Source organism: Oryzias latipes, chromosome 13, assembly GCF_002234675.1.
Source record: "Oryzias latipes chromosome 13, ASM223467v1".
Taxonomy (NCBI): Eukaryota; Metazoa; Chordata; class Actinopteri; order Beloniformes; family Adrianichthyidae; genus Oryzias; species Oryzias latipes.
Window position 1 is genome coordinate 21,360,075 of NC_019871.2, and position 27,774 is coordinate 21,387,848.

Genomic DNA, 27,774 nt, shown 5'->3' on the forward strand with positions numbered 1-27,774 from the left:
CAAAGACAAGCACTTAGGCAAATTGAATTTTGTACAAATAAAAACAGTCTTTAGCAGCTGACTGACCTGAGGAAAATCATCCCCATGCGGGAAATGGTGGCTGGTGAGGCACAGCTGAGGTCGTGGGTTTCAAACAGGAAGTTAACGTTGGGTCCAAACTGGATCCGCTCTCCACTGGGCATGGTTAACAACCGATTATCATCCAGGACTGAGTTAAGACTTTCAATCCACTCTGGATCAATGTCCCCATCACACACTATCCAGGAGTTCACCTCTAAAAACACAGATGCACATGCAGTACAGAAAACAGCAAGTGTCTTTCTAAAGCACCCATACGGGGGTCGACCCGTATGCCACCTCAAGGGACGTTGTGAAAGTGGAACATACCATTGTTGTGAGTGTGTGAAGTGTATTGTGAAATATTTGTAATGCTAATGGATGTTACACTGGTAATGCTGCCGAATGGTGCCCTTATATCACACTCTAGTCGCCAAAAGCATTGCCTGAAGAAAAAATGTCTATGAATATTTTTTTTCTCTGTATGTCTGTATGGGTTCACTAAGTGGTCAAAAACCTCGATATTTCCTGTCTGCCACATGCGTGTCCAATACAGGTTGACCATTTTTCACCTGCAGACAGCCAGCGTCCACCCGTAAGGGCAGTTGTGACCAAGACCTAAGCACCAACATATTGTTTGCATCCACAGAATAATGACGCCCACTTACCCTGTGGCTCTCTGACCACACACCTGGCACTGTGTGTCAGAACACCATCAGCCCACTCCCTAGTGTCCATGTCTATATGTCCCAATAGCTGCTGCCTGGGCATGGCTTTAGGGTTCATAGTGTACTGCTTCACCTAAAGAAAAATCAACAAGAGGATGCAGATGAACAGGCTTTTAACTGACCTTTACAGTTTCAAATGAGGATTTTGGCAAAGATAAACTGGAATCAACGCACATTTCACTTCCAACATATTCTATGTCTAAATTACAGATTAAATAATGTGTTTTATGCAGTAAGTATAACATTTTCTGCTTACCACTTTCCCTGTCATGCTCAGAGCAGCTCGGAGCATCCTCCAGAGAGTAGACTTGCCTGCTCCGCTTGGCCCAACAATGACCACACCCATGCGTTGCCTCAGCTGTTCATTGAGCTCCAATGCCTTTTTTAGCTGCAAATTCCTTAATCTGTTACAACAATCCACTTCACCAAACACCTTAATTATTAGATATGAAGAACTTGTTGCAGTGTAAACACACACCTGGCCGGGTATCAGTTCCAGTTGAGCCTCTTGGTAAACCTGCTCTAGTGCATGGATCAGAATCTGGTCCTCCACATCAGTGAAATCAACTCCAGTGAAGACATCTTTGACCAGCGCATCAAAACGAGAGCTGTCCGCAAACGTCAGCTTGGACATGGTATTGAGCCTCAGTGCTTGCACCACCAGGCTGCTCTCCTGAACTGCACATGGATGAAAGACACTGCACATTACGGTTGCATTCCAAACAGGCTGACAAGCAAAACTCGATCAAATATCTGCATAATTCAATATCTTTAAAAAGACACCTCAGTGAAAAAGGAAAACAGTGCAAAGAAAAACCAAAAGTGAAGTAACAGCATTGTATGTGCAGAAAACAAAGACGATGAACATTAGCTCTTTGTTTTGCTCTTTATACATGTGCCTTGTTAAAAAATGAGCTAATTGCCAAAGCCTGCAGTGATCTAGAGTTTGTCAATACTCTAATTCTCAGCTACAAAGATCCGGGCCCTCCCTGCAGACACAGATGTGGAATCTTTCTTCTTGCATTCAGCAGAACCACTTGGCTGGACTACACAGAGAGAGATGCTCACAGCAAAACCTTAGGGAGCCATTGACAGACAGAAGATGTGTGTGGTGAGCCCACGTGCCTGAGAGTTGAAAAGATAAAGGGTGGGTATTGGACCAGATGGATTTGAAAGAGAACAGGCAGAGGAATCAAGAAAGGGGAGAGTTGAAATCAGGAGAGGGACAAAAGAGTAAGCATTGTAAGGCAGACACATAAAGGCAAGTGTGGGGTGGGAAACAGGGCAGAATGGGAGAGGCTGTTGGGCAAGAAACTGACAGGCAGGTATGAGAGTGAGCCAATAGAGGAGACGTGATAACATGCCTGGAAGTGAAGAAGAAAAGCACAAAGACGTACAATCTCCTTTTAAGAACTTTCAAAGGTTAGATGTTTAAGTGTTTTTATTAAAGGATTTTAGGAGTCAGTGCAGCAAATATTTTCAAAAAGGACTGTTTTAATGGTTTTTATAGTTTATAGGCATCTAAATGTGTGTCTACTCAAACCCTGCGTTGTGACACATGAATAAGAAAAACGTTGCATACTTAATGTGAGCAACAAATTTCAGAGGTTCAGCCTTCATTGAAAATGAAATATTACTATTTCAGCCGTTGGCTGTTATCCATATCTGATCATTAATGATCTCTCAAAGCCTTACGTACGGCGGTGCTGAAGGTTTTTGGGGTTGTCCAGGTCCATGGAGGGTCTTACAAAGGAGAATTCACTTCTTAAGGGGTGGTCTTGTAATTCCCCCGAGGCTCTAGCAGCCACCTCACGAGACGTCATGAAAATAGGACGCACCACTGTTGTGTGTGTGGTTGGTGTATTGTGAAGTAGTCGGAAGTCTAGTGTAATTTAAACGCACTTAAGACGTAACGGTGATGCTGTCGTATGGTGCCCTGACGCCACACTGTAGTCATTAGTAAGGTGAGTGCTGGATCCTTACTGACTGCACAAAAATGCCGCACACATGCCTGTTGGATGTTCGCACAGACTATAATTCCTTAATTTCTGAAAGTCAGGCTGCACGCAAGGAGCGCACACTTATCACATCAACAGCATTAACAGGCCCCTCCTTGCTGTCCACAGGATTTGGGGTTAAGAGTAAATGAAAGATCCGTACGACACACTCGCGTCTCACCGACTTTACCCCTACTTACCCTAACATGTTGTATAAGTGCTCACTATTGCCTGTCTCCTGCAGCACTCCCATAGAAAAAATGTGCATGAACATTTTCTCTCTACGAGTTCACAGAGTGGTCTACGACCTTGAGATTTTCCTGCAGGTCACACGTTTGTTTGCACTGAATATTGTTTGCCCGCAGGCAGCCCATATCAACCCTTACAGGAAAGTTGTGACTGAGGCTTTAGGAAGCTGTCAGAATGGGATATCCCATTTAAATGCTACAACTGATATGACAGTTACATGTTTTAGGTGAATCAATTTCAAGCATTTTGTGGCTTTCATCCAGCAGTGAGTTTTAGAAATTATAGTATCTCTAACTATCTACCGCATGTCTTTAAACTATTTCTCTAAATTGTGTCTTTCAGTGTTTTAAAATAATCTTTTAAATGAGCAAGATAACTTTCCGCTGCTAGGGTCAACTCTAAGAAGAAGCCTACAACGATATTGTACCTGTTTGAGGGGTGTGGGAAGTGTACACCTTCATAATAGTTACATTTTTGCAGTCCCAGAAGGGAGTCAACTGAAGGTTGATGCCATTGAATTCTTTCTTTCTTTTTTAAAAACATGTTTTGTGTTCATGCATGAGTAACTGTCACAGCCCTCAATCTGCAGGAAAAAAGAAATCAACATTTATAGCTCATTTAATTTTGACTCCTCAGTCTGCTAATTTTAGACTAAATCAATATAAACTCTGGGACTGAGGAGTTAAGGGGGGAAAAACCTGATCCTATTTTCACTTTGACCCATAGGCTCAATCAACTTACTTGACTTATTAACATAACTGTAATTTCAAAAAAACAATCATCTGCTTGGTCAGTTGTTAGTGTTAATCCCTATCTACTCAGATAAACATTTAAAATAAAAATATGAAGCTTTTAAAGGTGTTTCTTCTAAAGTCATAGGAGTAGTTAAATCATGGAGCAATGACAGAGATCTGCACCACACAGCTAAATCTAACTTTGTCCCGAGTCTTTTGGTTATGTAAAGAAAGTGACTCCCAGGTAAGGATAACCTGCAGACACTTCATACCCTTCATGTCACGCTGCTATGCTGGAAGAAGAGAAATCCCAGATCCATTAGAAAAAACAGAGAGCGGTTCACTTACTTTCCTTTTCCTTGTCGGGACGCCTCCTTTGTTGCTGCAGGAGACTTCCACAGGCCTTCAGAACCGTCTTCAGAGCACGCAAGCCCCAGTCATAGTGCTGCTGAGGCGTCAACAACTCTCTGAGAAAACAAACAGTCTCAGCAACACTGCTTTAAGTAAAACCTATTCACAGATAATAAACTACAATTAAGGCAGCAGATCTTGGTGCTTCACACAGATTTCTTACACACATCCTATTTAAACATAATATAGATTTTAAGAAAGAATTAAGGCCATGTTTTATACCTGGCAAGATTAAAGACAGCAACCAGTTTGCCCCCCAGCATCTCTCCATTTTTGAACCCCTCTGAGTAAAGAATGACTTCAGCAATAAGCTCATTGTCTGGTTTGCTCATGGCTACGGGCCTGAACAACTGCTTCAGGTTGTCTGGAAGTTTCTGCCTGCCCCCGTAGCCTTTGCCTGCAGGGTTCATAGTGATGAATACACCGGAATTTGGGTCCAGGCTCACCTGAGGGATGAAGAGAAGAGGCAAAAAATCTCCACTAAACTTTCATTTTTATGTTTCTCATTGACTATTTCCTTATCTCAAAGATCAGCAATTGGATGACGATAAAAGACCTAACAAGTTTACAGCTTGGTGAAATAAACAATATAGTGTCACTGGGTGATTTAACAGAAATAATAGCTAAAGAAGTGGAGGGAAAAAAAAAATACAGTGAATTTTTTGGAGAGATGACAATATATGTGTATTTCGTTTTCTGACCTCCTTTCCCAGTAGTTCACATATGTTTTTGTGATGTTTGAGGGAGTCCTGGATGGCCTGAATCTGCATAGAAACTGCTGAGAGGACGGCTTCCTCTAAACGGTTGAACTCGTCAAAGCAGCCCCAAGCTCCACACTTCACCAAGCCCACAAATATTCGTCCCATAGACTTCACATCTATGCCCTAAAAAGACAAGCAAAGGAAAAATACTTCACTCGTCTCCATGGATATATTGACATGACATCCAGGCTTCAGCTTTTTTTTTTTTTTTTAAATCAAACCAGGTCTTTTCTATCTTTGCTGATGCATAAGATTCAAAGCCCTAAGTAATAACTATCTGAATACCTCATCACAGTTGAAAACCAAAACCTGGCGTCCAAAGAGCCCCCCTAAGGCTTTGACAGACTCGGTCTTGCCGGTGCCAGCAGGCCCATAGGGGTTCCCACCAAGCCCCATCTTCATGGCCTGGGTTAAAGTCAGGTAGCATTTATCCGTCAGCGGTGTGTGCACCAGCTTAGCTGCATTTCCCTAAAAAATGGGGAGAAATACAGAAGAAAAGAAGAACTGTAACACAAAAATAAAGATTTAGGTGGGTGGGGGATTCCAAAAAATACCAAAAGCTAATGAAAGAAACATGGGGGGGACAAGTAAAGAAAATGAAAAAGACACTGAATCTGTGATGCGTTACCAGAAAACTGCAGATAGGAAATACAGCTTAGGATGTTCTGGGCTTTTTTGACTGCATGAACAGTGCCCCCCAAAGGCAAAAGTGGATTTTTTTTTTATTCTTTAACATACTTCTGCCAGATCATTCAGTTAAAGGTTTAGGAACTTTTTGAAGGCTGAACATGAATTAAAAGTATCATAGACAGCAGGAGAATTACTCAAGTTGTTGAATCCCAACATGAAAGGCCCCTCATAAAAGTGTAAGATGCACTTTGTAAAAAGTTGGTACTGCCTTCTTGGGAATGATCTTTTTTCTTCCTTTTTAACTGAGTTTTCTTAATTAAATTACAGGGATTTAGTTTCAGGTTCTTCTTTTTATAAAAAAAAAGGAAACAACAGTTAAAGTCCCACTCTAATCATATTTTGATAATTCTAAGAGCATTCGCAGTGGTCTTTTAATTATGATGATGCCGTTTTTAGCCAAAAACAGAAAGCCTGTCATTTTCTGGGACATAGTTTCTGCAGAGCAGCACGAGTTCATCAGAAATTCAACTCTGAGTTGTGGGCGGGACTGTTGGCGTGGAGCAACCTTGCCCTACCTTCACCTCCCCGTTGCTGAGAGCTCTCTGTTTACATGTTCTCCCTCTAGCTGACTTCCCTTCACACCCCCAGCCTAACATTACCAGTGCAACAAAAGTGGCGAGCAAAATTGGAGCTATCCAGCGGTACAGTTTTGAGCCAGATGCCAGTTAAGTCGAGGAAAACAAAAAACGTACATGTATCTAGTCGTCTACAAGTGGATATGGCATTATAGAGCGGAGCAGGGAGCCTGCGGAGTGCCCAGTGTTTATTCTACATCAATGTATCCATCTGCTCCTGATTCACAACGGTTTAGAATAAGAAATACTCAGAAATTAAAATTGGAGCTCGATTTTCTTTAAACATCTCAAACATCATCAAAAAATGCCACAAAAACATGTTAAAGACATTTAAATTGAAACCTGAATGCATCAGAGAAAGTGTTTAGGTGTTCAAACAAACATGGGAGCATGCAATGATGTGAAGTACACACCTGATACTCATAAGTATAGCTGAACTGTGCATCCACCATTTGAATGTGGCAGAATTTGTCTGGTCCCATATAGAAGCGTAGCTGTTTCTTCCAGGCCCAGTCGTCAGTGCTGGTAACGCCTGCCTGGTTGAGCTGCTTCACCATGCTGATGTTGTGGATAATGTCCAGGATCAAAGCCTTCAGCTTCAGCTGTAAGATGACGGACTCTAAACAGAGACAACATGAAAATCAGGACAGAAGATTGAGCTAAATGACAGAAAATAACAAAAAAGGCTCTATTCAGTGACATTATGTAGCTCACAAACACTGTATGGGTGTACAATGTGCAGGATGTTGCCCATAACCTATTATGTTACCTTTACGTCTTCTCAAGAAATGATTTTGATTTAATTTAATCCTTATATATAGATTATTTTGATGAACAATAATCCTTTTGCTTCAGCTTTATTTAATTTTCATAGTACATTGCCTGCTTGGTGTTCAGGTAATTTTCCACGATATGTAGAGATTTGAAACTTGAATAATTTGTTCCTGAATCATTTTTGTTAATCCACATTAATCATCCATCACAAAAATGTGAAAATCACACCTAAAACCTGTGTAACATTCGAAGCTGCAATCATCATCTCTAGCAGGAAAGCACCACTGAGGTCAGCGTCACCCTGGATGGAAAATATCTGCCAAATGTGTCCAGCACTTGTTTGTCTCCGTGCCAAAGTGAAGTAAAGTTTTCACACACACACACCCCCCCTCTGGGTTCACAGCCCATTTATGATGGCCAGAAAAGAGATTACCCTGCTTCACTGCAATACTTTAGAAGCTTTAATTAGTATTAGCACCAGGAGGCCTCTTCAAACACCTGCTTTTATTTAAAGGAGTCGGTAATATAATGAGTTGTTTTCAAGTCTTCATGAAAATTGTAGCCACTTTAAAAGATAAACACAATTTGGTTACACAACAATCACAAAATAGACCATAACTGTAAAATATTCATAGTCCGTGACAAAAAAAAAAAAAAAAAGAACAAAAGAAATTTGAAAATGTATTTTACAGATTAACCAAAGCAATTTGCAGCCCAGGAGCTGAAGCTTCACCGAGGAGCCACTCATCTCATGCATGGATAACAAAACTCCATAAAAATATTAGGGTCTTTTTTTGTATCCTAGTTCTGGGGGCAAACTCAGCCATTATGTTTTATGCTGCCATATATCCAGCCCCGGGTGATTAAATTAGTATGCCAGTGACTGCATGCAGTGCTCTAAAGGGTACTGCCCCTCTGCAGCCTCTTCCGGCTCACCGGCCGCAAAGACATTCACAGAGTCAGGCGTTCCAAAGTAACCCCCACCTTCACGAGCCATAAATATGGTGACGGAGCGTCCCCAAAAAAGCAAACACTTGTGAACATTTTATTGACTCTCAATGAAACAAACACTGAAAGAATGGGTCTTTCACATCGTGGCAAAAATAGTGCTTTATGATCTTTTCTCCTCTTGATCTTCACTGTCGCTTAAGTAATTTATTAACAGTAGTGTACTTGTGTAATAAAACATAGAGCTGAAGTTAGAGAGCTGTGTTTGAACCTTTAAAGCCCAAAGAGAAAGAAACAATACCTTTATGTAAGTTTGTTTACGACGACGAGAGCAAAAGACATCAAACAAAAGCATAAAACCACTGGTTGAGACCAAAGGCTGAATATCTGCACAGAATCTCTAAATATATTAATCTTAACTTCTTTTTCTCCTTTTATCACTGAAATAAATATTCCTAAAAATATAAAGCAATCAAAAGTAGACGCTGAGAGAGGTACATTTCTCAATTTTTGGTAGGAAACTGTAATTTTATAACATAACAATGCAGGGACACATAAAGAAGCCCTCTAACCTGTGTTAGGAGAATCATCAGAGTTGGTGTCCACTCGGGTGTAGTGCTCCAATTTACTGTTAAGCTCAAGTTCCAGCTGATGCAGATGTTGTTGTTTTAAAGCTTTCTCCACATCTTCAGTGAACTGGATCTGCTCAGCTAAACACAAAATCTACACAAAGCAGTTTAAATACGATCAAATATCTCTATGACATTTCTGCAACACAAAATATCACCAAGTATTTGTCTCTAGTATCTAGTTTAAATGTCATTTTAGACTTGATTTAGGGCAAAACTAACTCATTAGTTACAGGGCAGAAAATAACTTATTTTTACAAATCTAACCAAGATAAATTTTACTACTGTTGTTCTATTTCTTTTTTTCACTTATTTGCTTATAAAACACATTTCATTTCTATATTTTTTAACTCGTCTTAAACCTTTTTTTCCTGTGGTATTTCTTACTGTTTTTATAAAATTCAAATAGGATAGTAAACAAATTTGAATCATTTATCAAAAAAATGCCGAACATACAAAAAGAAGGTCTGGTTCACCTGAGACGGATAGCGCAAGGGGTCGACGTTTCCTTTTTTCACCGCCATCAGACACTCATACAGCAGATGTTTCAGGGTCTCCTTCATTTGCACAGACAGCTCTCCTAACCACACCTTTAGCACAACAAATACCGTTTAACCGTCCCCTCTAAATAAAAAGCTTTAAACTCCCAAACTTCTAGTTCACCTCAACAAGGCTGGAGATGCGGACAGCAGTTCTGAGCGGTACCACTTCTCCTTCCAGAGAACACATGGCCACAATGTGCTGGCATTGTTCATCAAACACAACACTATGGATACCTGAGCAGGTGAAACACAAAACAATCATACGCAATAATATTTGTATTGTCGTATAGCATTTGCATTAGAAAAAGAAAATCGAATGGGATAAATGTCTCTGACCGGCAAAGAGTTTCTTCAGATGTGACTGGATGACACTTGGGTTGGTTGCCTGTCCCAGAATCTCCAGAAGATCATCGTCTCCAATGAAATAGAAACGTGGGAATGCAGATCGTTTCTCCTGCCACACAAATACAATTTAGGAAATACATATTCTGCTTTTAACCTTGTTTTAAAACAGGGGTTTGCAACCATCAACACTTTAGGAGCCAATCGGGTGTGTTCTTCACAGACACAAACCCAGGAGGAGCCTCTAAGATCTAACTCACCCTTTAAAAAAGACAACACTGCTTTGTCTTTATGTTGTTGTGACTTTTATTATAAGTATGATGAATTATTGCTTTTTTGGCATAGATAAAATCATAGAAAGAGAAAATAGCATTTTTGTAATAAATAATAATAATAACAAACAAGTAATAAATAATATTGTTTTTGTAACTTCTAGAGACACAAATAAGTTTCTTTTTAAGTAAGACACAGTGAAACAGAGGATCATTCTACTGCAGCAATTTTACTCCAATGAAAAAATGTAAACAGCACAACTTAAAAAATAGGTTTTTAAATTGTGTTTATTGTGGTGGGACATTATAATTGTCTCTACTTACTGCTGCTCTTCACCTGATAATAAACAGGACTTCCTTGGTTTATGATCCATCAGAGAAAGTATATGAAGTTTGTAAAAATATATATTTTCCCCTTTGGATAACAATAATGTCGTTCAGCATAAAATAATATGCTTTTATTTTTTTTCTAAAAATAAACATAGCTTACAAAAAAAAAACCTTTTACTAATATCTTGCTGAGTTTTTAAAAATTGGCAAACTCTGTTAAAGCACACAATTTCTGTCACCTGAGGTTTAGAGAAAATCCAACTGTTTATGCAACTGGTTCAAGAGCCAAGCCATAAAATGTATACCGGTAAATATATCTAGGTACAATTGAATAAGTGCTCACCAAGTTACCCAAGTTTTGTTTTTTGTTTTTTTTATTTTTTTTTCTTCAGCCAGAGATCCTAAATGACAGAGTTGCAGACTCCTGGTTTAAGACTTGAAATCGTGTTCGTACCTCTAAGAACTCATTGAGGGACTTTTGGCAGCGCTGCAGCTGATCCAGTATGGCCACAAGGGAGCTTTTGATGCCAGCTCTGGAGCTAAGGGAAACCACTCGCGTGTCTCTCTGGATATCAGACATTATAGACCTGTAACATACATGAAGAAAATCCCTATTTTACTGTGCAGAACACTGTAGAATTCATGTGCCACATGTGACTCGAGTGATAACCCTAAAAAACATGATTTAATGAATACTAGCAAACTTTTTTATTAAATGCAAGTAAAGAGAACATTTTTTTAATAAATGTCCAAATGAACAAATTAAGAATGTGATTCAGAGATAAAGGGAGAGACATTTTTTCATGTAAGCACATGTTTCTGGGGTGTGGGTTTGTGTGTTTTTTAAAGCCATCATGAATGAATCAGAAATTCAGTATAATAACAGGCAAAATTTCATCAAAACAACAGTTTTATCTGATTTTTGCTTCATGACATGATAGAAAATTTTAGTTTAAGACCAATATCTACACCTTTGTAAGTTAGCCAACATTGTCTTAGATAAGATAAGACAAAGATACTTTATTGATTGTTTTGTTTTTTTAGTTAAAGTGTTTCCGTAGTAACAAAAGGTCCCGCACAAGAAAAAAAAACAATTCTTTACTAATGGGCAGCATGTCCTTAAATCAAGAGTCAACCTGCGATAGGCTTGTGGAAAAGAGAACCTCCTTGTATCGCTGCAAAGAGTTTATGTCCGACTTCCTCTCTGCATTCATTTTAAATCCGTTTCACGTTACATTTCTGGCTGGAGTGGCGAACTGCAGAACTGACAATGGTTTCGTAATTTACTCCCACGCCTGTGCGACTTTGCTGATTGGATCCACTGACTGACGGTTTCTCATGTGATGTTGCCTCAGGGCGTGAAGATCACAGACATCCAGCAGAGTCCTCCAGGAACACGGCAACAGCTAATATTCTCAGCTCCCCGATGATTAAAAAGTGTTAATAAAAAGAAGGTGATGTAAGATGGCGTTAAACTTGCTTCGCTTCCAACTTTGCGCTGCTGGCAGCTCATCACGTGACATTTGATCCAATTTGTTTGTTTGTTTTGGGAAGAACAATCATTCTAGTTTTTGTCTGTGAAATAAAGGTTCAAACAGAAATAGCAAACAGCAGATTCAAGTTCTTATAGCTATTAAGTAACTTCAAAGCTTTTTTTGAAGAACAAATTAATTGAAAAACCAATGTAGATGTTTTTTTTCCCCCCCAACTGTGGATGAGGTAATAATGAAAAAAATGTCAAAGGAGGACCTGAAGTCTTCATCAACCCGTTTGAAGCGGGCCTCCTCCCGAGGCAAAGCTCCTCGTCCAAAGATGGGCTCCAGGTAAACCCAGCGCCTCTGGATGGCATTCAGGTTAAGCAAATACTCGTCTAGGTCTGACAGGCGGACCTCCCAAAGACTGACCTGGACACATAGACCAAGTGTTAGTACCACAGAAACACGGACAGGCTCCAAAAATTGATCATAAAATCTAACAAATGCAAACAAAAAACCATTTCATTAAGCTGACAAAGGAAAATACATCTGGCACCAAAAATAACACCTCCAGATCTTCAGATTCTTTCAACATTTGAGCCTGACCTTGTCCTGGAAGCTGCGGTAATAAGGCGAGTCCTTGAGAGACTGCAGCAAGCAGCGGTTATCTCCAACCTGCATAGATAAGCAGAATTTTGAGAGGAGAGTGTGTTATTCCTTAAAGACCCAACCGGATGAAAATTGTGTTTTTAACATGTTCTTGTGGCTTTTTTCTAAATGATGTAGAACATATATAAAGAAAATAAGGCTTAAATTGCATTTCATAGTATTTCTATATTGATATTATGGTGAATCAGGAGCAGATGAAAAAATGTCTCTTGAAAAAGCAGGACATACGCTCCCTGCTCTGCTCCATGCTGATGCATTCACTTGTAGACGATTGGATTCATGTACATCTTTGTTTTCCTCGTCTGATCTGGCATCTGGCTCAAAAGTGTACGGCTGGATAGCTCCAATAATGCTTGTTTTTGTGTTGTACCGCTAACGTTAGGTTTGGGGTGTGAGGGGCTGTAAGCTAGCAGGGGGCCATGTAAACAGATGGGATGTGGGGGTGGGGTTGCTCCGCCCCAATGATCCTGCTCACAACCACCCACAACTACTGCCACTATGGATAAACCACCGGTATGTCCTGTCAACTATTTAATTATTCAACTATTAAAAAAAAAAATTTTTTTCATAAGCAAACATTGAGTTCAGCGTCTTACATTTGGGTTCTACTTAAACCCCTAAACACAAGTTGGCAGTGCACAGCTAGCTTCTTTCAGCAGCTCTCCACCAAAACAACCTTTCTGGAAAGCATTATACAAGGAATATTAATTAATAATATTCATATTAATAATTATAATACAAGCAAGCTCAATGGCAAAAATAAGACAGGGCAATAAACAGCTACGCACTGCCAATTATCAGATACCCTGCAGGAATAATAAGATGGCCAAAGGAAGAGTTACAAACCACGGATGTTAAGACACGAAAGCTCCTCACCGTGCATGGAGGGTTCCATCCCAAATCCAGCACCCTGAGACTGTATGCTAGCCGCAAGGAAGGAGGCAGAGGACTAGTGAGTGTAGAAGCCACTATCCAGGATGAAACATCCAAGATTCATGAATACATCAAGCTCAAGGCCCCAACTGACAGTGTGCTCAGTGAATGTCACAGACAATGGAGAGCAGAGGATACAGTGCTGGAGGACAGATCCTCATGGGAGGACAAACCCCTGCATGGGATGTACCACCGGACCATAACTGAAGTGGCTGATATCAAGAAGTCCTACCAATGGCTAGAAAGGGCTGGCCTACAGGACAGTACTGAAGCGCTCATCCTGGCAGATCAGGAACAAGCCCTGAGCACCAGAGCCATAGAGGCTCAGATCTACCACACCAGACAAGACCCAAGGTGTAGGCTGTGCAAAGAGGCGCCTGAAACAATCCAGCACATAACTGCAGGGTGTAAGATGCTGGCAGGGAAATATTTTTTAAACAATCTGATCCTTCAATAAAAGTAGGCAGTGTAACGTCGAATGTTTGAAGCATTTGACTGACAGATTCTCCCGCGCCAGCTTTCAGTGGAAGGGGTGTGGTCTTCTAACATGCACACTCCTGATTGGTGAGAGTAGTTCCTATAGGAATGAAGACTCAGACCAACTCAGACCAATCACTGCTTACTGGTGTCATCTGGTTCCAACATGGCGGCGTCCATTCCACACAAAAATGGCAGCTAAATTAGCTTCATTTCATTGGAGCCAGAACTAAGTCATTTTCTATGGATGACGTCAAACTCACTCGCTCCAGTTCTCAGAACAAAATGTCACCAGTTGTTTTTTTCAAACAGCAAATATGATGTCACGAAGAAAAAGCCTGATAAATTCTGGTCCTGTTGGACCTCAGTGCTGCCTTTGACACTATCGACCACGGTATTTTACTCCATAGATTAGAGCAGGACATAGGGATCAGAGGATCTGCTCTCCAGTGGTTTAAATCCTATCTGTCTGATAGGTATCAGTTCGTTAATGTAAATGGCCATTCCTCTCAGTGCACTCGAGTCAACTATGGAGTCCCACAGGGCTCAGTCTTGGGACCGATCCTGTTTACGCTTTATATGTTACCCCTAGGAAACATAATCAGGAAACACAGCATTAATTTTCATTGTTATGCCGACGATACGCAGTTGTATTTATCCATGAAGCCTGACCAGAATGACCAGATAGAGAAACTGAACGCCTGCATCAGTGACATCAAGACCTGGATGACAATTAATTACCTCCTCTTGAACCCAGAAAAAACTGAGGTCATTATACTTGGTCCTAAAAACCTCAGAGATGCTCTGTCTGCTCAGATAGTCTCCCTGGATGGTATAAGTATAGTCCCCAATTCCACAGTTAGAAACCTTGGGGTTTTACTTGACCAGGATTTATCATTTAAGGCTCACATATCTCAGGCATGTAGAACTGCCTTTTTTCACCTGCGAAATATTGCTAAGATCAGAAATATACTTTCTAAGAGTGATGCTGAAAAACTCATCCATGCATTTGTTACGTCGAGGCTGGATTACTGTAACTCCTTGTTAGCAGCGTGTCCTAAGAGTTCCTTAAGAAGTCTCCAGCTTGTTCAGAACGCAGCTGCTAGATTGTTAGCTGGAACCAGCAGAAGAGATCACATCACTCCTGTGTTAGTTTCGCTCCATTGGCTCCCAGTTGATTCTAGAATTAAGTTCAAGATCCTCCTGTTAACCTATAAGGCCTTACATGGAATGGCCCCGTCCTATATTAAGGACCTCATAGTCCCTTACCAACCAATCAGAACACTTCGCTCGCAAAATGCAGGACTGCTTGTGGTTCCTAGAATTAGTAAAAGTACGGTTGGAGGTAGAGCGTTTAGCCACCAAGCCCCTGTCTTATGGAATAAACTCCCAGCTCATGTAAGAGAGGCCGACTCAGTTTCTACATTCAAAGCTAGACTGAAAACATTCCTCTTTGGACAGGCTTATTGTCAGACTAGCTAGTATTCAGAGATTATTTAACTTAATGTTAGTTTGTTTAAATTAAACTTAATAATAACTATTTCTTTTAAAAGGCTGCTAGAAGTTGAAGCTGGGGTAACTATGGTGCACTGGGGTTCTGTCCTCTTTCCTTTTTTACTTCTACCCTTCCTCTCCTCTATTCTTGATCATAATTTATCATTTAGTTCTCCATGCCTCTGTTTGGTGCAGTGCGATTCATGTATTGTCCCTCTTTTCCTCTCCCCTCCTGGGGAGTGGGAGTGCTTCCAGACTCCAGTTGTTTCATCCGTGCTCCAGTTCCTGACCGTTTACCTCGCCTTTGCTCCTGCTCCTACACCTGGCTGTGGATCCTGCCTCTGGCTCATCTCTGGCTCGTCTCTGCTCTGTACCTGACCGAGTATGTAGTTGTAGATTTAGATAAGTTAATTCTTCTCTAAGATTTCTGGTAAATCGCCTGTCCGTCCTGGGGGAGGATCCCTCCTTCATGTGGGCACCCCTGAGGTTTCTTCGTTTTTTCCGGAATCCGGTTTTTTTGGGAGTTTTTCCTTACCGCGAAGGGGGGTCTAAGGGCAGGGATGCCAGTATAGCTTAGTCAGTTTGTTAGTTCATTTTAGTATTTTTCTATTGAACTCTTTGTATTCGTGATCCTTTTGATTTCATGTTTTACTTCGAAGCCCATCGAGACGACTGTTGTTGTGATTTTGGGCTATACAAATAAAATTGAATTGAATTGAATTGAATTGATAAATATGAACATTTTACGAAGACAACTTATAAATTAGTTGTGTTCTGATGATGAAAACTTGGATGATTTATAAAAAAATGTACTCAAATTTTTCAATTGTCCAATTGTCTTTATTTGGCCAATCTAGTGTCCATCAATGCACACTAGTTTATTACAGAGAATTCTTGGAAAATTCCAGGGCACTAGATTTTGGAATGGTTCATTCGGATACCCCGAAAAAATGGCATACGCCATATTAAATGAAGGAAATCTGATACAACCCCAGCTAATTTTTCCAGTGGGTTTGAGTTGCTTTACCTGGCTGACTACATCCCTCCAGTCTTTGATGAGGCTAATCGTACGCCCGCTGCTGTCTGTGTACTCAGTGAGGGTGAAGGAGGCTGCAGCTCCCCACAAATCCAGCTCCCGAAGGGCTTCTCTGATTGTCACTTCCGCCTGAGCGCGGCTATTCAGGTCCTACAAAAGAAATAAACAGAGACACATACTGTACATCGTTTCTGTGGCACTAAAGATAACATATTTTAGCTGTTAGCACTAGCATAGCAACAACTTGACGTGAAGTTTAAGCTCACACCCTCCAAACTTATTATTATCTTTTTGAATCAGATTATTATTTTAACATTACAGGATTTGTTTAACATAACAAAATCTAAGCTTGAATTATTGATCATCAGAAGCTCTTAAGATGCTGTGTTGACAGTGAAATAATCTCCTATCCTGATCAGCAGTGTTGTCCATATCAGTCATTGTGCGGCACTCAATTTTACCAGACTTTCTTGCAGGCTGAGTGGTTGTCAACGTAAACGTGTGGGTTTGGACAAACCTTGAGTTCCTTTGCCTTCTCTACAATTGTATCTGCCACTGCAAGGAGGTCGCTGAACGTAAGCCTCTCTAAGGTTGTCCCCCGTGGGAGACCCAGCATGCGAAACATGTCCAACCAATGGTCTTGAGACAGGTGCTCCCCACGCACATACTTCAGCACGGGCACCATGTTCTGGACCAAACATGAGAGCAGTGAGATTAGAAAAAACAAACACGATTAAACTCATTGATTGTATCTGAGACCTGGACCGAGTGAAAGTGGCATCACCCATAGAAAGCTGTTCACTTTCAGCCCCAACCAAATAAAGTCAGTTTAGTCACCATTTTTTTCTAAATATGGACACCGCCATGTTTGAGCCAGACGACGTCAGAAAGCAGGGATTGGTCGAACTGGACTGAGACCAATGTTTCAATGGCAACCACTCTAACCAATCAGAAGTGAGCTTGTTGGAAGACCACACCCTACCACTTGAAAGCGAACGTTAGATTTTTTGAAGGTGAATTTTACAGTTTTTATGTGTTTTATACGTATTAAATAAGTATTTTAGTCTGCTGTCATTGGCTACACAAAATCTTTCAACCAAACCTTTTAAACTTCGGACATGGGGGCGAGCAGACAACACAATTTTTTTACAGAGGCATCTAATTGGTCAGTTTATAGCTTGAACAACTTGAACAACAGAAAAAACATGGGGGGAAAAACTGGACTATCAAGACGATGTTAAAAAAGTAGCAGAGTAAGAATGGTTATTCTGAAAAATAGAATGACTGAGTAATAGTTTTTTATTTCTCTGTAGAAGCCTATGGGATTTTGGCTTCTTGGAGCCAGAGGGTACTTCCTGTTTTAAATGCCAGAGGGGAGGAGCCACTCAGTCCAGTTCTCATATACAGTCATCAAAAGAGCGACTTAAAAAAACACTGAAATATGAAAGGTTTCTTTGAAGTTGAATGGGCAGCTCTCACATAAACATTGCATAAACATAAAATTTCCTGAGTACAACGGAGTTTTACAAACATTCTTTTTTTTTAATTACAACTTTAATGTCGTGAATTTACAAGAAAAAAGTCATTACTGTTAAATTACAAGAATAAAGTTGTATATTTATTACATTAAAAATCATAGGCCAAAATTATAACTTTGTTTATCGTAAATTTAGGTGTTTTAAAGTAATAAATTTATGACTTTAAAAGTCGTAAATGTACCACTTTAAAACACGTAAATTTACGAGAAAGAAAGTCATAAATTTACTACTTTAAATCTCGTAAATTTACATGAAAAACTTGCACATTTATTAGAGTTAAAGTCGTAAATTTACAACTTTAAATCTCGTAAATCTACTATTTTCTTCTCGTAAATTTACTACTTTAAATATAATTTTACTTCTTTTTTTATTTTGGTGACTCTAAAACATACCTGGGAATGACGTGATCCTACAACAAAAAATTGCTGTAACTTATTTAACGGCTTCTGATTTATCCTTTGTCAATAAAACAAAACATATTTTTACTAAACACAAGTAGTCTGGAATAGATATGAAGTTTCATAACTTTCCTTGAGTTTAAAACTGTCATGTTGTGTCTAAAAGTCCATCACTGTCTAGCATTTTAACAATTTATGGAATTTTTGCTGGCAACTCTCATCCAGTGTGTTTGTCAAACCTTCAGATGTGCTGGAGGCACTAAACTAATCTCTGATAAGTGCTAATAAGCTATAAAAAAGAAACCCATCTGTGATGAGAGATTTAGGCTCATTCAAGTTCTAAAAAAGACAAAAAAATGCAGCCATTTCATTAGAATAAAAGCTGCAGTAAAGGGAAACTGCCACACATAGCGACTTATTTATAAATAGTATGTGTGGCTACTACTACAAATGAGCAACAGGACAAACTACCCGTATTTGAGATTAATCACAAATATGGCAAAATAAAATAAAGTAAACAGAAGAGTGATAACTTGAAATGTTCTAAATACCTTATATTTATCCACTTCTCCTTGAAGTTTAACAGACATGGAAGTCGGTTGCTTTAGTTTCCTTAATCTGTCCTGCCATGTCAGCAGAAACTCTTCAAAAACGTAAGTCTTACTCCTGTATATCCAAAAAATAAAGAAAAAGGCGCGTTTATTTACAACAGAAGAAACAATTTCTTCAAAAATAAATCAAATCCCAACAAGTCCAGGACCTGAATGTGATCCAGTCCTCATGGGCCTTATCAGTGAAGCCCTGCTGCCACTCCTCATACAAACTCCACGTTTGACTCAGCTCCTCCATGTCCACCTTTATCTCTTCCGCCATGGAGAAGTCTGGAGGGTCGAGATCAAAGTATGTGCAGTCCTCACTGCAGACAAAAGAAAAATAAATGTTCAAAAATACTAGGATAAGCTTTTAAACAGGTAGTTATTAGTAAAAGTTGAAGTATCCTATTATGACACCATAAAAACTAAATATTTTTCTTTGTACATGATGATGGTCATCAGTAACACTAAAGTTACTCCCATAAATATTTGGCCCACATACAGAAGATGACAGCACACTTACAGCAGTTTGCTGCGCACAAGCTCCAGCTCCTGGAACTCCTGCTGTTTGTCCCTGATGGTTTGAAGACATGCCAGCAGGGCAGCATGATCCCCTCCCTCAAGGTTCTCATCTTTGGGTTTAAGCTGATCCCAGCGAAGTTGAAAACGCTCTAGATCTGCCCTGTAGGTGCTGATCCGTCCTGCTGCATGACTCCGCATGACCTCCACCTGAGAAGGAAGCAAAGCATGAATGAATCTGAGCAGCTCCGCATACCTGGGAGAGAACAATGAAAAGGGGGAGACGGTTGGTGGGGGACGATCTGAGCTGGCGTCACCTGTTCTTTAATCATCAGCTGGTGGCTCTCCATGACCAGCTCCAGTTTGTCCCACTTGGACCTCAATGAGGACAGGGAGTCAAAACCCGCCCCCGCCACAGCACGGAGCAGGCGGTTCTTCTCTTCAGCACACTGGAACTGCGGCAGCATCTGTACACACATCATGTTAAGCTTCTTTTCATGACAATTCCATAAAAAAAACTTTGATATGTCCCACAAACATCAAGAAAAAGTCCTTTCACAAAACCATCTTATTAGGAAGCCAAAAGAAAGCTACTGGAAATGATTTATCCAAGTCTTACCAATAGGGAAATGACAAAAGACACCATGTATAAACTCATAAACCTTGTCTTGTAAAGCTGCTAACTATTACAGATCTTACTTCAGGCTTGCGAGAGAGTATCTGGTTATATTTGCTATTGGCTGCTCCGATCTCCTCCAGGTTGTCTGGACGAGTGGACAAGGCCTCCATAGATTCAGACACAAAACTGTCTATGGCTTGCAAGTGACCTGAAAGGAACACGACATGAAGCATTTAAAACGTGAAAAGGGAAATTGAAAGGAAAAATGTCACAGAGAGGAAAAGGAAAATAAAACAGTCTAAAATGTATTTATCCTACAGAGGAGACATGTTTAATTAAAAAAAAGGAAACTAAATGAAAGTTAGGCAAGAGTGTTTGTACAGGAGCAAAATATCCCAAAACAAGCTGGTAAATTGAAGTGAAGTTACCCTGTATAGACTTCCTGAGTGACAGGAGCAGCATGTCGAACAGCCTTTGGATCAAATCATCAATTGTGCTTTTGACTGGCTCACAATTGACTGTAATGCAGTCGACCTTCTCCTGGCTATTTGAAAAATAAAATACTAAAAGTTAAGGAGCAGTCAACATTTACAGTTTCTATGTGTGTCTTTTTTTCTTGAATGGTCAGCTTTGTCGTACAGGCTTGCCAATTTTTGGCACTCAGACTGCACGTATCCTCCCATAAGGACAGTTGTGACTACAGCCTAAGCTGCTCAAACTAAGCCGGTCTTTCTGTTTACCTGGGCAGGCGTTCTGACTCTTTCCCTCTGGCTTTTAGGGCTTTGAAATTTCTCTCCCAGTCCTGAACTGACGTCAGATTCTTCTCCACCAACTTCTCTAAATCCACCTGGCCCAGCACCACCCACTCCTACAACACAATAGCAAACATTATCACAGCCAGACATCATTTTCCACGAGTTCAAATTTATGATAAAAATAACTATGATGAAGATTAACTAAAGGGGGAAAAAAAGAGAAGCATCACATCAGCCAAGGCTTTAGAAATGCATGATTTAGACAAAAAGGAAAAGGACATGTTCATTCTGCGACTTGATTTCACAGAATTTTAGAGGGGAATATGAAAACAAAGACTGGTTAAAGTGGACTCTTTAAAAAGAAAGAAGTGGATTACTGTTATATCATAAGATGAAGTCAAAGAGTTTACCGCAAGAAAATAACAAATGGTAATAATATTTCTAAAAGTAAGCATTTAACTACTGTATGAGACTGGACTACAAAGGATGTCAATGCTTTCAGTAAAGACCAGAATCCTTTCTTTGTAAAAAAAAAACAAAAACAGGGTTTTCTGAAAAGACTCATTTTGAGAGGATCTTGTGTTTTCGAGCACCTTGAACTTGTGGTGTATGGCCTGCAGTCGGCTAAAGAGGTCCTCGGCTTTGCTGAAAATGGTGAGGAACCCTGAGGCATTTTTGTCGATCATTATGGTGAAGATAAGCTCCTCCCCCTGGACACTGACGCCTTTGAACTGGTTGGGGATTGAGATGAAACGCTTCATTTCTCTAAAGTAGCGCACTCGGACCTCCTCGAAAGGTGGACGGAACTGTAAACGACCCTGCCTGTGAAGACATAAAGATCCATCAAAACAAGGCTGGTTTTTATCTCATCCACTTAATTTAGAAATAGTAGAAAATGAAACATGCAAGCAAATGGAGACAGAAGATCACAAGATCTTGGGTTAAAAATGGGTTAAAAAAGGAAGCAGCTCTGTTGGTGGTTTAAATTGAGGAGAAAAATTACATTAAAAAAACCAAACCCTCTGAAAAAAAGTTACAAAAATGCAGCAATGGAAAGTTAAAATCACTGACTTGAAAATGAGGTCGATTTGTATTTCAGGCAAGTTTTTGTTCAGGGCTTCCAATCCAGTCTGGTACTGGTGTTCCAGAGCCTTGTACAGCTGATGGTTCCAGTGCAGACGCCACGCCCGCATGTCATCCGACCTGAAACCCTGCAGACAAACACATGCAAAGTCCTGTGACTGGTGGAGATCAACACGGGTGGAATTTCCAGAGTAAAATTTTCAGAGGCTTTTCCCAACTGAATCAATCAAAAACATTTACCGGATCAAACTAATGGATCTGTACAAGTGTCAGTGGTTGTTTTTGAAGCTTATAGGTGAATTCTGACTCAGCTCTGTTTGTTTAGGCTCTTAAAAAATCCATGATTTAAACCAATAGTGTTCTGAAAGATATCTGCATATAGAGATCTCCTACACAACTACTTATGACCATCTAATCTCTGGATATTTTTAGATGTTTCTTAAAGTATTTTTTTTATTTTTAAACAAATAACAGATCTAAAATAAGCACTGCAATTTTACATCCATAATCAAAACCTGCTAAATCCCTTTTGGATCCCTATGGGTGTTGCTGGAGCCTATCCCAGCTACTAGTAAGTGAAGGCAGGATAAACCTGGACAGGTTGCCAGTCTGTTGCAGGGACACACGATCAAACCTAGGGATAATCTAGAGTCACTGGGTAACCTATGTAGCAGTGATTGAACTGTGGAAGGATACCACAGCGCCCAGACCAGGGGCTGTCAGGCGAGGGTGGTAACCACTGGCACCACTGTACAGATCGCAATTTTACAATTACCGGTAGTTTTATTTGTGATTTTGTTCACAGACAACTAGTAATCACAAATGTCTACATTCAAAGAAGTGGAAATATTTCCTCCTTTTGCTATTCATTCATCTTCTTCCGTTTTGTCCCTTACGGGGTCACGGGGCTGCTGGAGCCTATCCCGGCCACTTACGGGCGAAGCCAGGGGACACCCTGGACTGTCGCAGGGCCACAATCACACACCCATTCATTCTCACAATGGACAATTTAGAGTTGCCGATTGACCTATGGAGCATGTTTTTGGACGGTGGGGGGCAGCCGGAGGCCCCAGAGAAAACCCACACATACACGGGGAGACATGCAAACTCCACACAGAAAGGTCCCCCATTAGTGTTCTGCTTCAGGTCCCCCAGCCGGGACCTAAACCGGGGGCCTTCTTGCTGTGAGGCTGGAGCGCTTACCACTGTGCCACCGTTCTTTTGTTAAATGTATTTATATACTTAAACTACTTTGAGTAGTCCCCCTCACCAAGAGCAATCCCATTTTTAGACACAATCAGATCGTCTTTTAGTATTTTCAATTTTGTCTGCTTCTTTACAAATACTTTACTTTACTTTACAAATACTGCTTCTTTACAAATACTGTCCTTCATTGCATTATTGAGGGTTTGAAATATGGCCTCTAATGGCCACCATTTATGCACCTTCTAAACTGTCCTATATGTTCTTTTATTACCCTATTTAGTTAACCCCCTAACACTCCTAAAGACAAATTGTCAGCTTGTTTACAGCACCAAGGCATGATGGGACAGTGACTTAATTATCTATTGGAAAGTTGTCTGCTAAAGATATAAACGGCAATGTGTAATACACCTCTATGAATCGATGTCTGTTAGACATTTGATACAAATCTATAGACGTAAACATCAGACGATCCATGATTTAGATGTGTGCATGCCCAGTGGGTATGTGTTTTTATAATGTAAGCTTTAAAATAAGGTTATGTTAACAAAGGTGCAGGACAAGAAGATGTCGCTCTGTGGTACCTGAGCTTCAAGAGTGGCAAAGCCTGTGCGTAGCTCCTGAAGGCCATCCTTCCACCGCTGCTGATGCCTCAGAAGATCAACATTCATCAGACTAACAACCTGGGAGAAAGTTTCCAGAGGACAAATAAGATCAAAGCACAAAGTAAAGTCTCTAACACACTGCAGAGCGGCAGAAAAAAACACCTTGTCGATGAAGTCGGTGTGCCATTTTCGTAACTTCCTGTTTTCAGTGGACAGTTTCTCCGCAGCTGACTGCAGCTTGGCGATGTAACCCTCTAACTCTTTGGGGTTATCCCAGGTGATCTGCAGTTTACCGCCTGATTCCTTTGACAGGGATCGAGGGTTCTAGTAAAGAAAAGAGCACCAAAAGCATCACCACTGCTCCCTTCAGTCCTGTACTGTTCATTCATGTATATCAAAGAAAGTTTCACTCCTAGCTATGTTAAATAATCGGTCCATTGAGATCTTTCTTATTTGAAAATATTTAAGTTCCACTACAAACATTTTGTACTGTAAAACTGTTCGCAGTGGTCTTTTATGACGATCATATAGTTTTTAGCGAAAATGCAAAAACATGTTGTTTTCTTAGACATAGTTTCTGCAGAGCGGCAGGAGATAATCATAAATTCTTCTCTGAGTTGTGTGACGGCACTATTGGTGCAGAGCAACCTCACCCCCACTTCCTCTCCCTGTTCCTGAGAGCTCTCTTTTTACACTCTCCCATTAACTTACAGCCCCCAACCTTACATTACCGGTGCATAAAAAAAAAAACAGCAAGGAATTTGGATATATCCGGCCGTACAGTTTTGAGCCAGATACAAACTCCTTATTTTTCTACTTCGCCTGATTACCAACAGTTGTAATGAAAAAATACAAATTTTAACATATTTTTTATATATGTCCCCCATCATAAAAAATGCCACAAGAACTTGAAAAAAACCAACAACGGCTGTTTCGTTGGAATGGGTCTTTCAATTATTAGAAAGAAGCATTTTTACTTCACTTAGGTCACATGGAGGCACACTAGTTGTAAATAGAAGGTAAATTTCTTGATTTTTGGTAGGATTTTTTTGTGAGGTACCTTGATGACCCGTTCAAAAGCGAGAGCAAGACTGAGCATCATGGGTCTCTGAGAAGGAATCATCTGTTGGTCAATGGTGTTGTAGAAATTGGCCACCTGAAACACAACAGCAGTGGTTTATTCATGCATTAATCCACAACTTTTAAGGTTTCTTATAACATTACTTCTCACCTGTTTTAGAATAATGGCTTCTCTGTAGAACTTGTCAGCTGTATTAGCCGCCTGTTGGATCTTTGCTGGGACGGGAAAGCCTAAAGCGGAAAGCTGCCTGACCTCCCTGAGCAGACTGACCAGCCTGTCCGAGTAGTGGATCTTCAACCGACCATCTGCGTGGTCCAGGTCCATCACACGGCTGCTGGCCTGAAGACTACACGGGGAAGGAACCACAACCGTAGATTTTAAAATCACATTTGACCAGAATGTATTCATCTCAGTCGGAAACAGAAGTTACAATTTACCAAAGAATTACAACATCTCAGCATCACTCTAAGGAGAAACCACATTTCATGACTCTAAAGTGTATGTCTCTGTGTTCCACTGCAATAAACGCTGAACACAGCATCTCTGTGACCCCGAAAGTGATTGAGCGGGATTCAAAAATGAATGAATGGATGGAGGAAATATGTCTTTATTTTTCTTTGCTCTAGTTATGTGCTTTGCAGGGGTTTCAAACCTGATTCCAGACTTTGGATCAGCCAGTCCAGAGAGAATATCTCTTGACCAGTCCTCAAACTGCTCCTGTTCGTATGCCTTCAGGACTTCCGACAGGTCATCACAGAAATGCACAAAAGTCTTAAATCCAGACAGATCCGAGAGCAGAGCCTTTGCTATGCGGACAGAATCCTCCACCTGGAGTTATCATGAAAACACATGAACACAAGAGAAATACAAACATATTAATGACATTGCATCTGCAACTAAATGATGTGATGTCAACATTTTCTTAGCCTTAATCACATAGACCTGTACAGGGGGGTTGACCCGTAAGAGTTTTGCGGTTATTGAGTTGTCCGGGTTTGTGGAAGGTTGTAGGGAGAAGTGGCTGCAGCCTAATTGGACCCATTGACTGTATATGAGAACTGGAATGAGTGTGACGTCACCCATAGAAAATGGTTTACTTCCAGCTCCAATGAAATAAAGTTAATTCAGTCGCCATTTGTCTGCTACAAGGACACCGCCATTTTAGAGCAAGTTGACACCAGTAATGAGTAATTGGTGCAAGTCTGTCTGAGTCAACATTTCTAGGGCAACCACGCTCGCCAATCAGGAGTGAGCTTGTTGGAAGGCCACACCCCTCTCAACCACTTGAAAGCAGTCTATGAAGGATCTGTCAATCAAACGTTTTGAACGTGGGCCAGCTGACACCATTTACTTTTATTGAGGCATCAAATTGGTCATCATCATAACTTGATTATAATTTAGATTGCACTACAGAAAAAAACATGGTAAAAAAATGAAGATCAAGAACATGTTAAAAAAGGCAACAGAGCAAGAATATTTTAAGAATTACACTGACAAAAATAATGACAGAGTAATAGCTGTTCATTTTTTTATGGAAGTCTATGGGATTTTGGCTTCTTGGAGCCAGCAGGTACATCCTCTTTGAAATACCAGGGGGGAGGGGCCACTCAGGGCAGTTCTCATGAGTCAATGAGGGGAGGGGAGCACAGGTGTGTCTTGCAGTTCCGTTGAAGCTCGTATGGCCACCTCAAAGGACATTATGAAAATGGAGCAAAAAAGCATTGTTGTGGATGTGGTTTTTGTAGTATTTGTAAAGCTAATATAAGTCATATGCACTTATAATGTACGGGTAATGCTGTTGTACGGTGTCCCTACGCCACACTCTAGTCATAAGTAAGGTAGGAGTACTGGCTCTTTACTGACCACACATGAATGCTGCACGTGTGGGGTGTGCCTGTGTGTGTAAGCGTCTGTAGGATTTCCACTAAAACTAAACTCGCATTATTAAATGTCCTAATTTCTAAAAGTCCAGCTGCTTACAAGGAGCGCACACTCCCATGTGAACAGCACTAACAGGCTCCTTGCACAGTTCACTGGGTCACTCACCTGCATCTCACCTACTTCACCCTTACTCATTCTTGCGCATTGTATAAATGTGCACTACAACCTGCTGCCTGCAGCATGACTGCAGAATTATTTTTTTATTATTTTCACTCTACAGCTCCACCAAATGGTTGATATTTCCTGCAGGCCACCAGACAGATTTTCCCATTTTTTGCCCGCAGACAGCCCATATCCATTTGTGAGGGAAGTTGGGACAAATGCCACTAATTTTCTCAGGAATTAATATTGTCTGGGGTCCAGCCACATGTACTCCCAGTTACCTTGTGTGTGAGCTGCCGCACCCAAACTACTTTGTTCACAACTTCAGGGAGGTTCCTGCCACTGAGGGGGCCAGACTTGTCGCCAGGACCACCATGGCAACAATTCTCAAAGTTACTCTTCAAGCCTGAAGCAGAGAGGTAAAAAAAAGAAGGTAAGTACCTCAGTGTAAACACATCACTTTAACATTTATAACTCAACTTGTCGTAATCGTCAGCTGGGAAAGTTATCCAGAAAAACCCTTCTGTACATTGTTCTGCTTTTCAAGGGCTGCATTAAAAACTGCTTCATTTCTGGTCAAATAAGTGTGTGAAGTGAGTTTCCTTTTTTTATTTTGTCATCCACACTTGACAATAAAAATGAACACAGTTGCAAACATTTGTACCCTTGTTGTAGTCCAGGAGTCTGGCTAGAAGCATCTCTCTTTCCGTCTGCAGTTCTTTGTTAATAGTTGGTCGTCTGATCAACTCCTTGTGTTTCTGGAACACCTGTAACAGCTGGAAAACACGCACACACGATTTCACTGATGCCTAGACATCTGGTTCCAAACCGTAGCGGAGGTGACGTGTTTCACTACCTGCTGTGGGTTGTCCTGCACGTCAGCAATGTAGGCCTTTAGTCTCCCAGCAACCTCCTGCTCTGACGGAGTTATCAGCCGCTCAAACTGAGCCACTGCTGCTTTCCACAGAGGCTGTGGGGGAGAAAAAAAAACAGTTTTAGGAACAGAAAGAACCTCAGGGAATAGCAACCATTAACTTAATCAAGGCTTGTAAAGTGGGTATAAGTTCCAAGGAATAGACAACAAAGGGGTAGAGGTTTTTCTCCTACTATCAGAAAAGCAGAAGAATGAGGACAACTTGCATCTGCAGCATTTGCTTATGACGCTCTTTCAGCCACAGTCACTGCATAAAGCTTGAGGACACTTGTTTATGATT

At 40.6% G+C, this 27,774-nt stretch overlaps 1 protein-coding gene across 1 annotated transcript in view; it reads right to left on the minus strand.

The window, feature by feature from the left end:
* Positions 1 to 27,774, minus strand: part of dync2h1 (dynein cytoplasmic 2 heavy chain 1) — a gene marked incomplete in the record, with an annotated part of 109,720 nt that overhangs the window by 75,246 nt on the left and 6,700 nt on the right. The window contains 35 exon segments of the mRNA XM_023961587.1: positions 67 to 274; positions 726 to 858; positions 1,042 to 1,173; positions 1,264 to 1,463; positions 4,114 to 4,232; positions 4,399 to 4,622; positions 4,878 to 5,060; positions 5,223 to 5,405; positions 6,616 to 6,821; positions 8,497 to 8,647; positions 9,030 to 9,143; positions 9,217 to 9,329; positions 9,432 to 9,549; positions 10,494 to 10,626; positions 11,789 to 11,943; positions 12,121 to 12,189; positions 16,115 to 16,273; positions 16,641 to 16,811; positions 18,611 to 18,725; positions 18,820 to 18,975; positions 19,176 to 19,381; positions 19,489 to 19,638; positions 19,871 to 19,998; positions 20,219 to 20,334; positions 20,531 to 20,658; positions 21,139 to 21,367; positions 21,617 to 21,756; positions 23,416 to 23,514; positions 23,599 to 23,760; positions 24,497 to 24,592; positions 24,668 to 24,863; positions 25,170 to 25,345; positions 26,842 to 26,966; positions 27,225 to 27,336; positions 27,417 to 27,530. Of these exon segments, the coding sequence (XP_023817355.1) occupies positions 67 to 274; positions 726 to 858; positions 1,042 to 1,173; positions 1,264 to 1,463; positions 4,114 to 4,232; positions 4,399 to 4,622; positions 4,878 to 5,060; positions 5,223 to 5,405; positions 6,616 to 6,821; positions 8,497 to 8,647; positions 9,030 to 9,143; positions 9,217 to 9,329; positions 9,432 to 9,549; positions 10,494 to 10,626; positions 11,789 to 11,943; positions 12,121 to 12,189; positions 16,115 to 16,273; positions 16,641 to 16,811; positions 18,611 to 18,725; positions 18,820 to 18,975; positions 19,176 to 19,381; positions 19,489 to 19,638; positions 19,871 to 19,998; positions 20,219 to 20,334; positions 20,531 to 20,658; positions 21,139 to 21,367; positions 21,617 to 21,756; positions 23,416 to 23,514; positions 23,599 to 23,760; positions 24,497 to 24,592; positions 24,668 to 24,863; positions 25,170 to 25,345; positions 26,842 to 26,966; positions 27,225 to 27,336; positions 27,417 to 27,530 (5,219 nt within the window).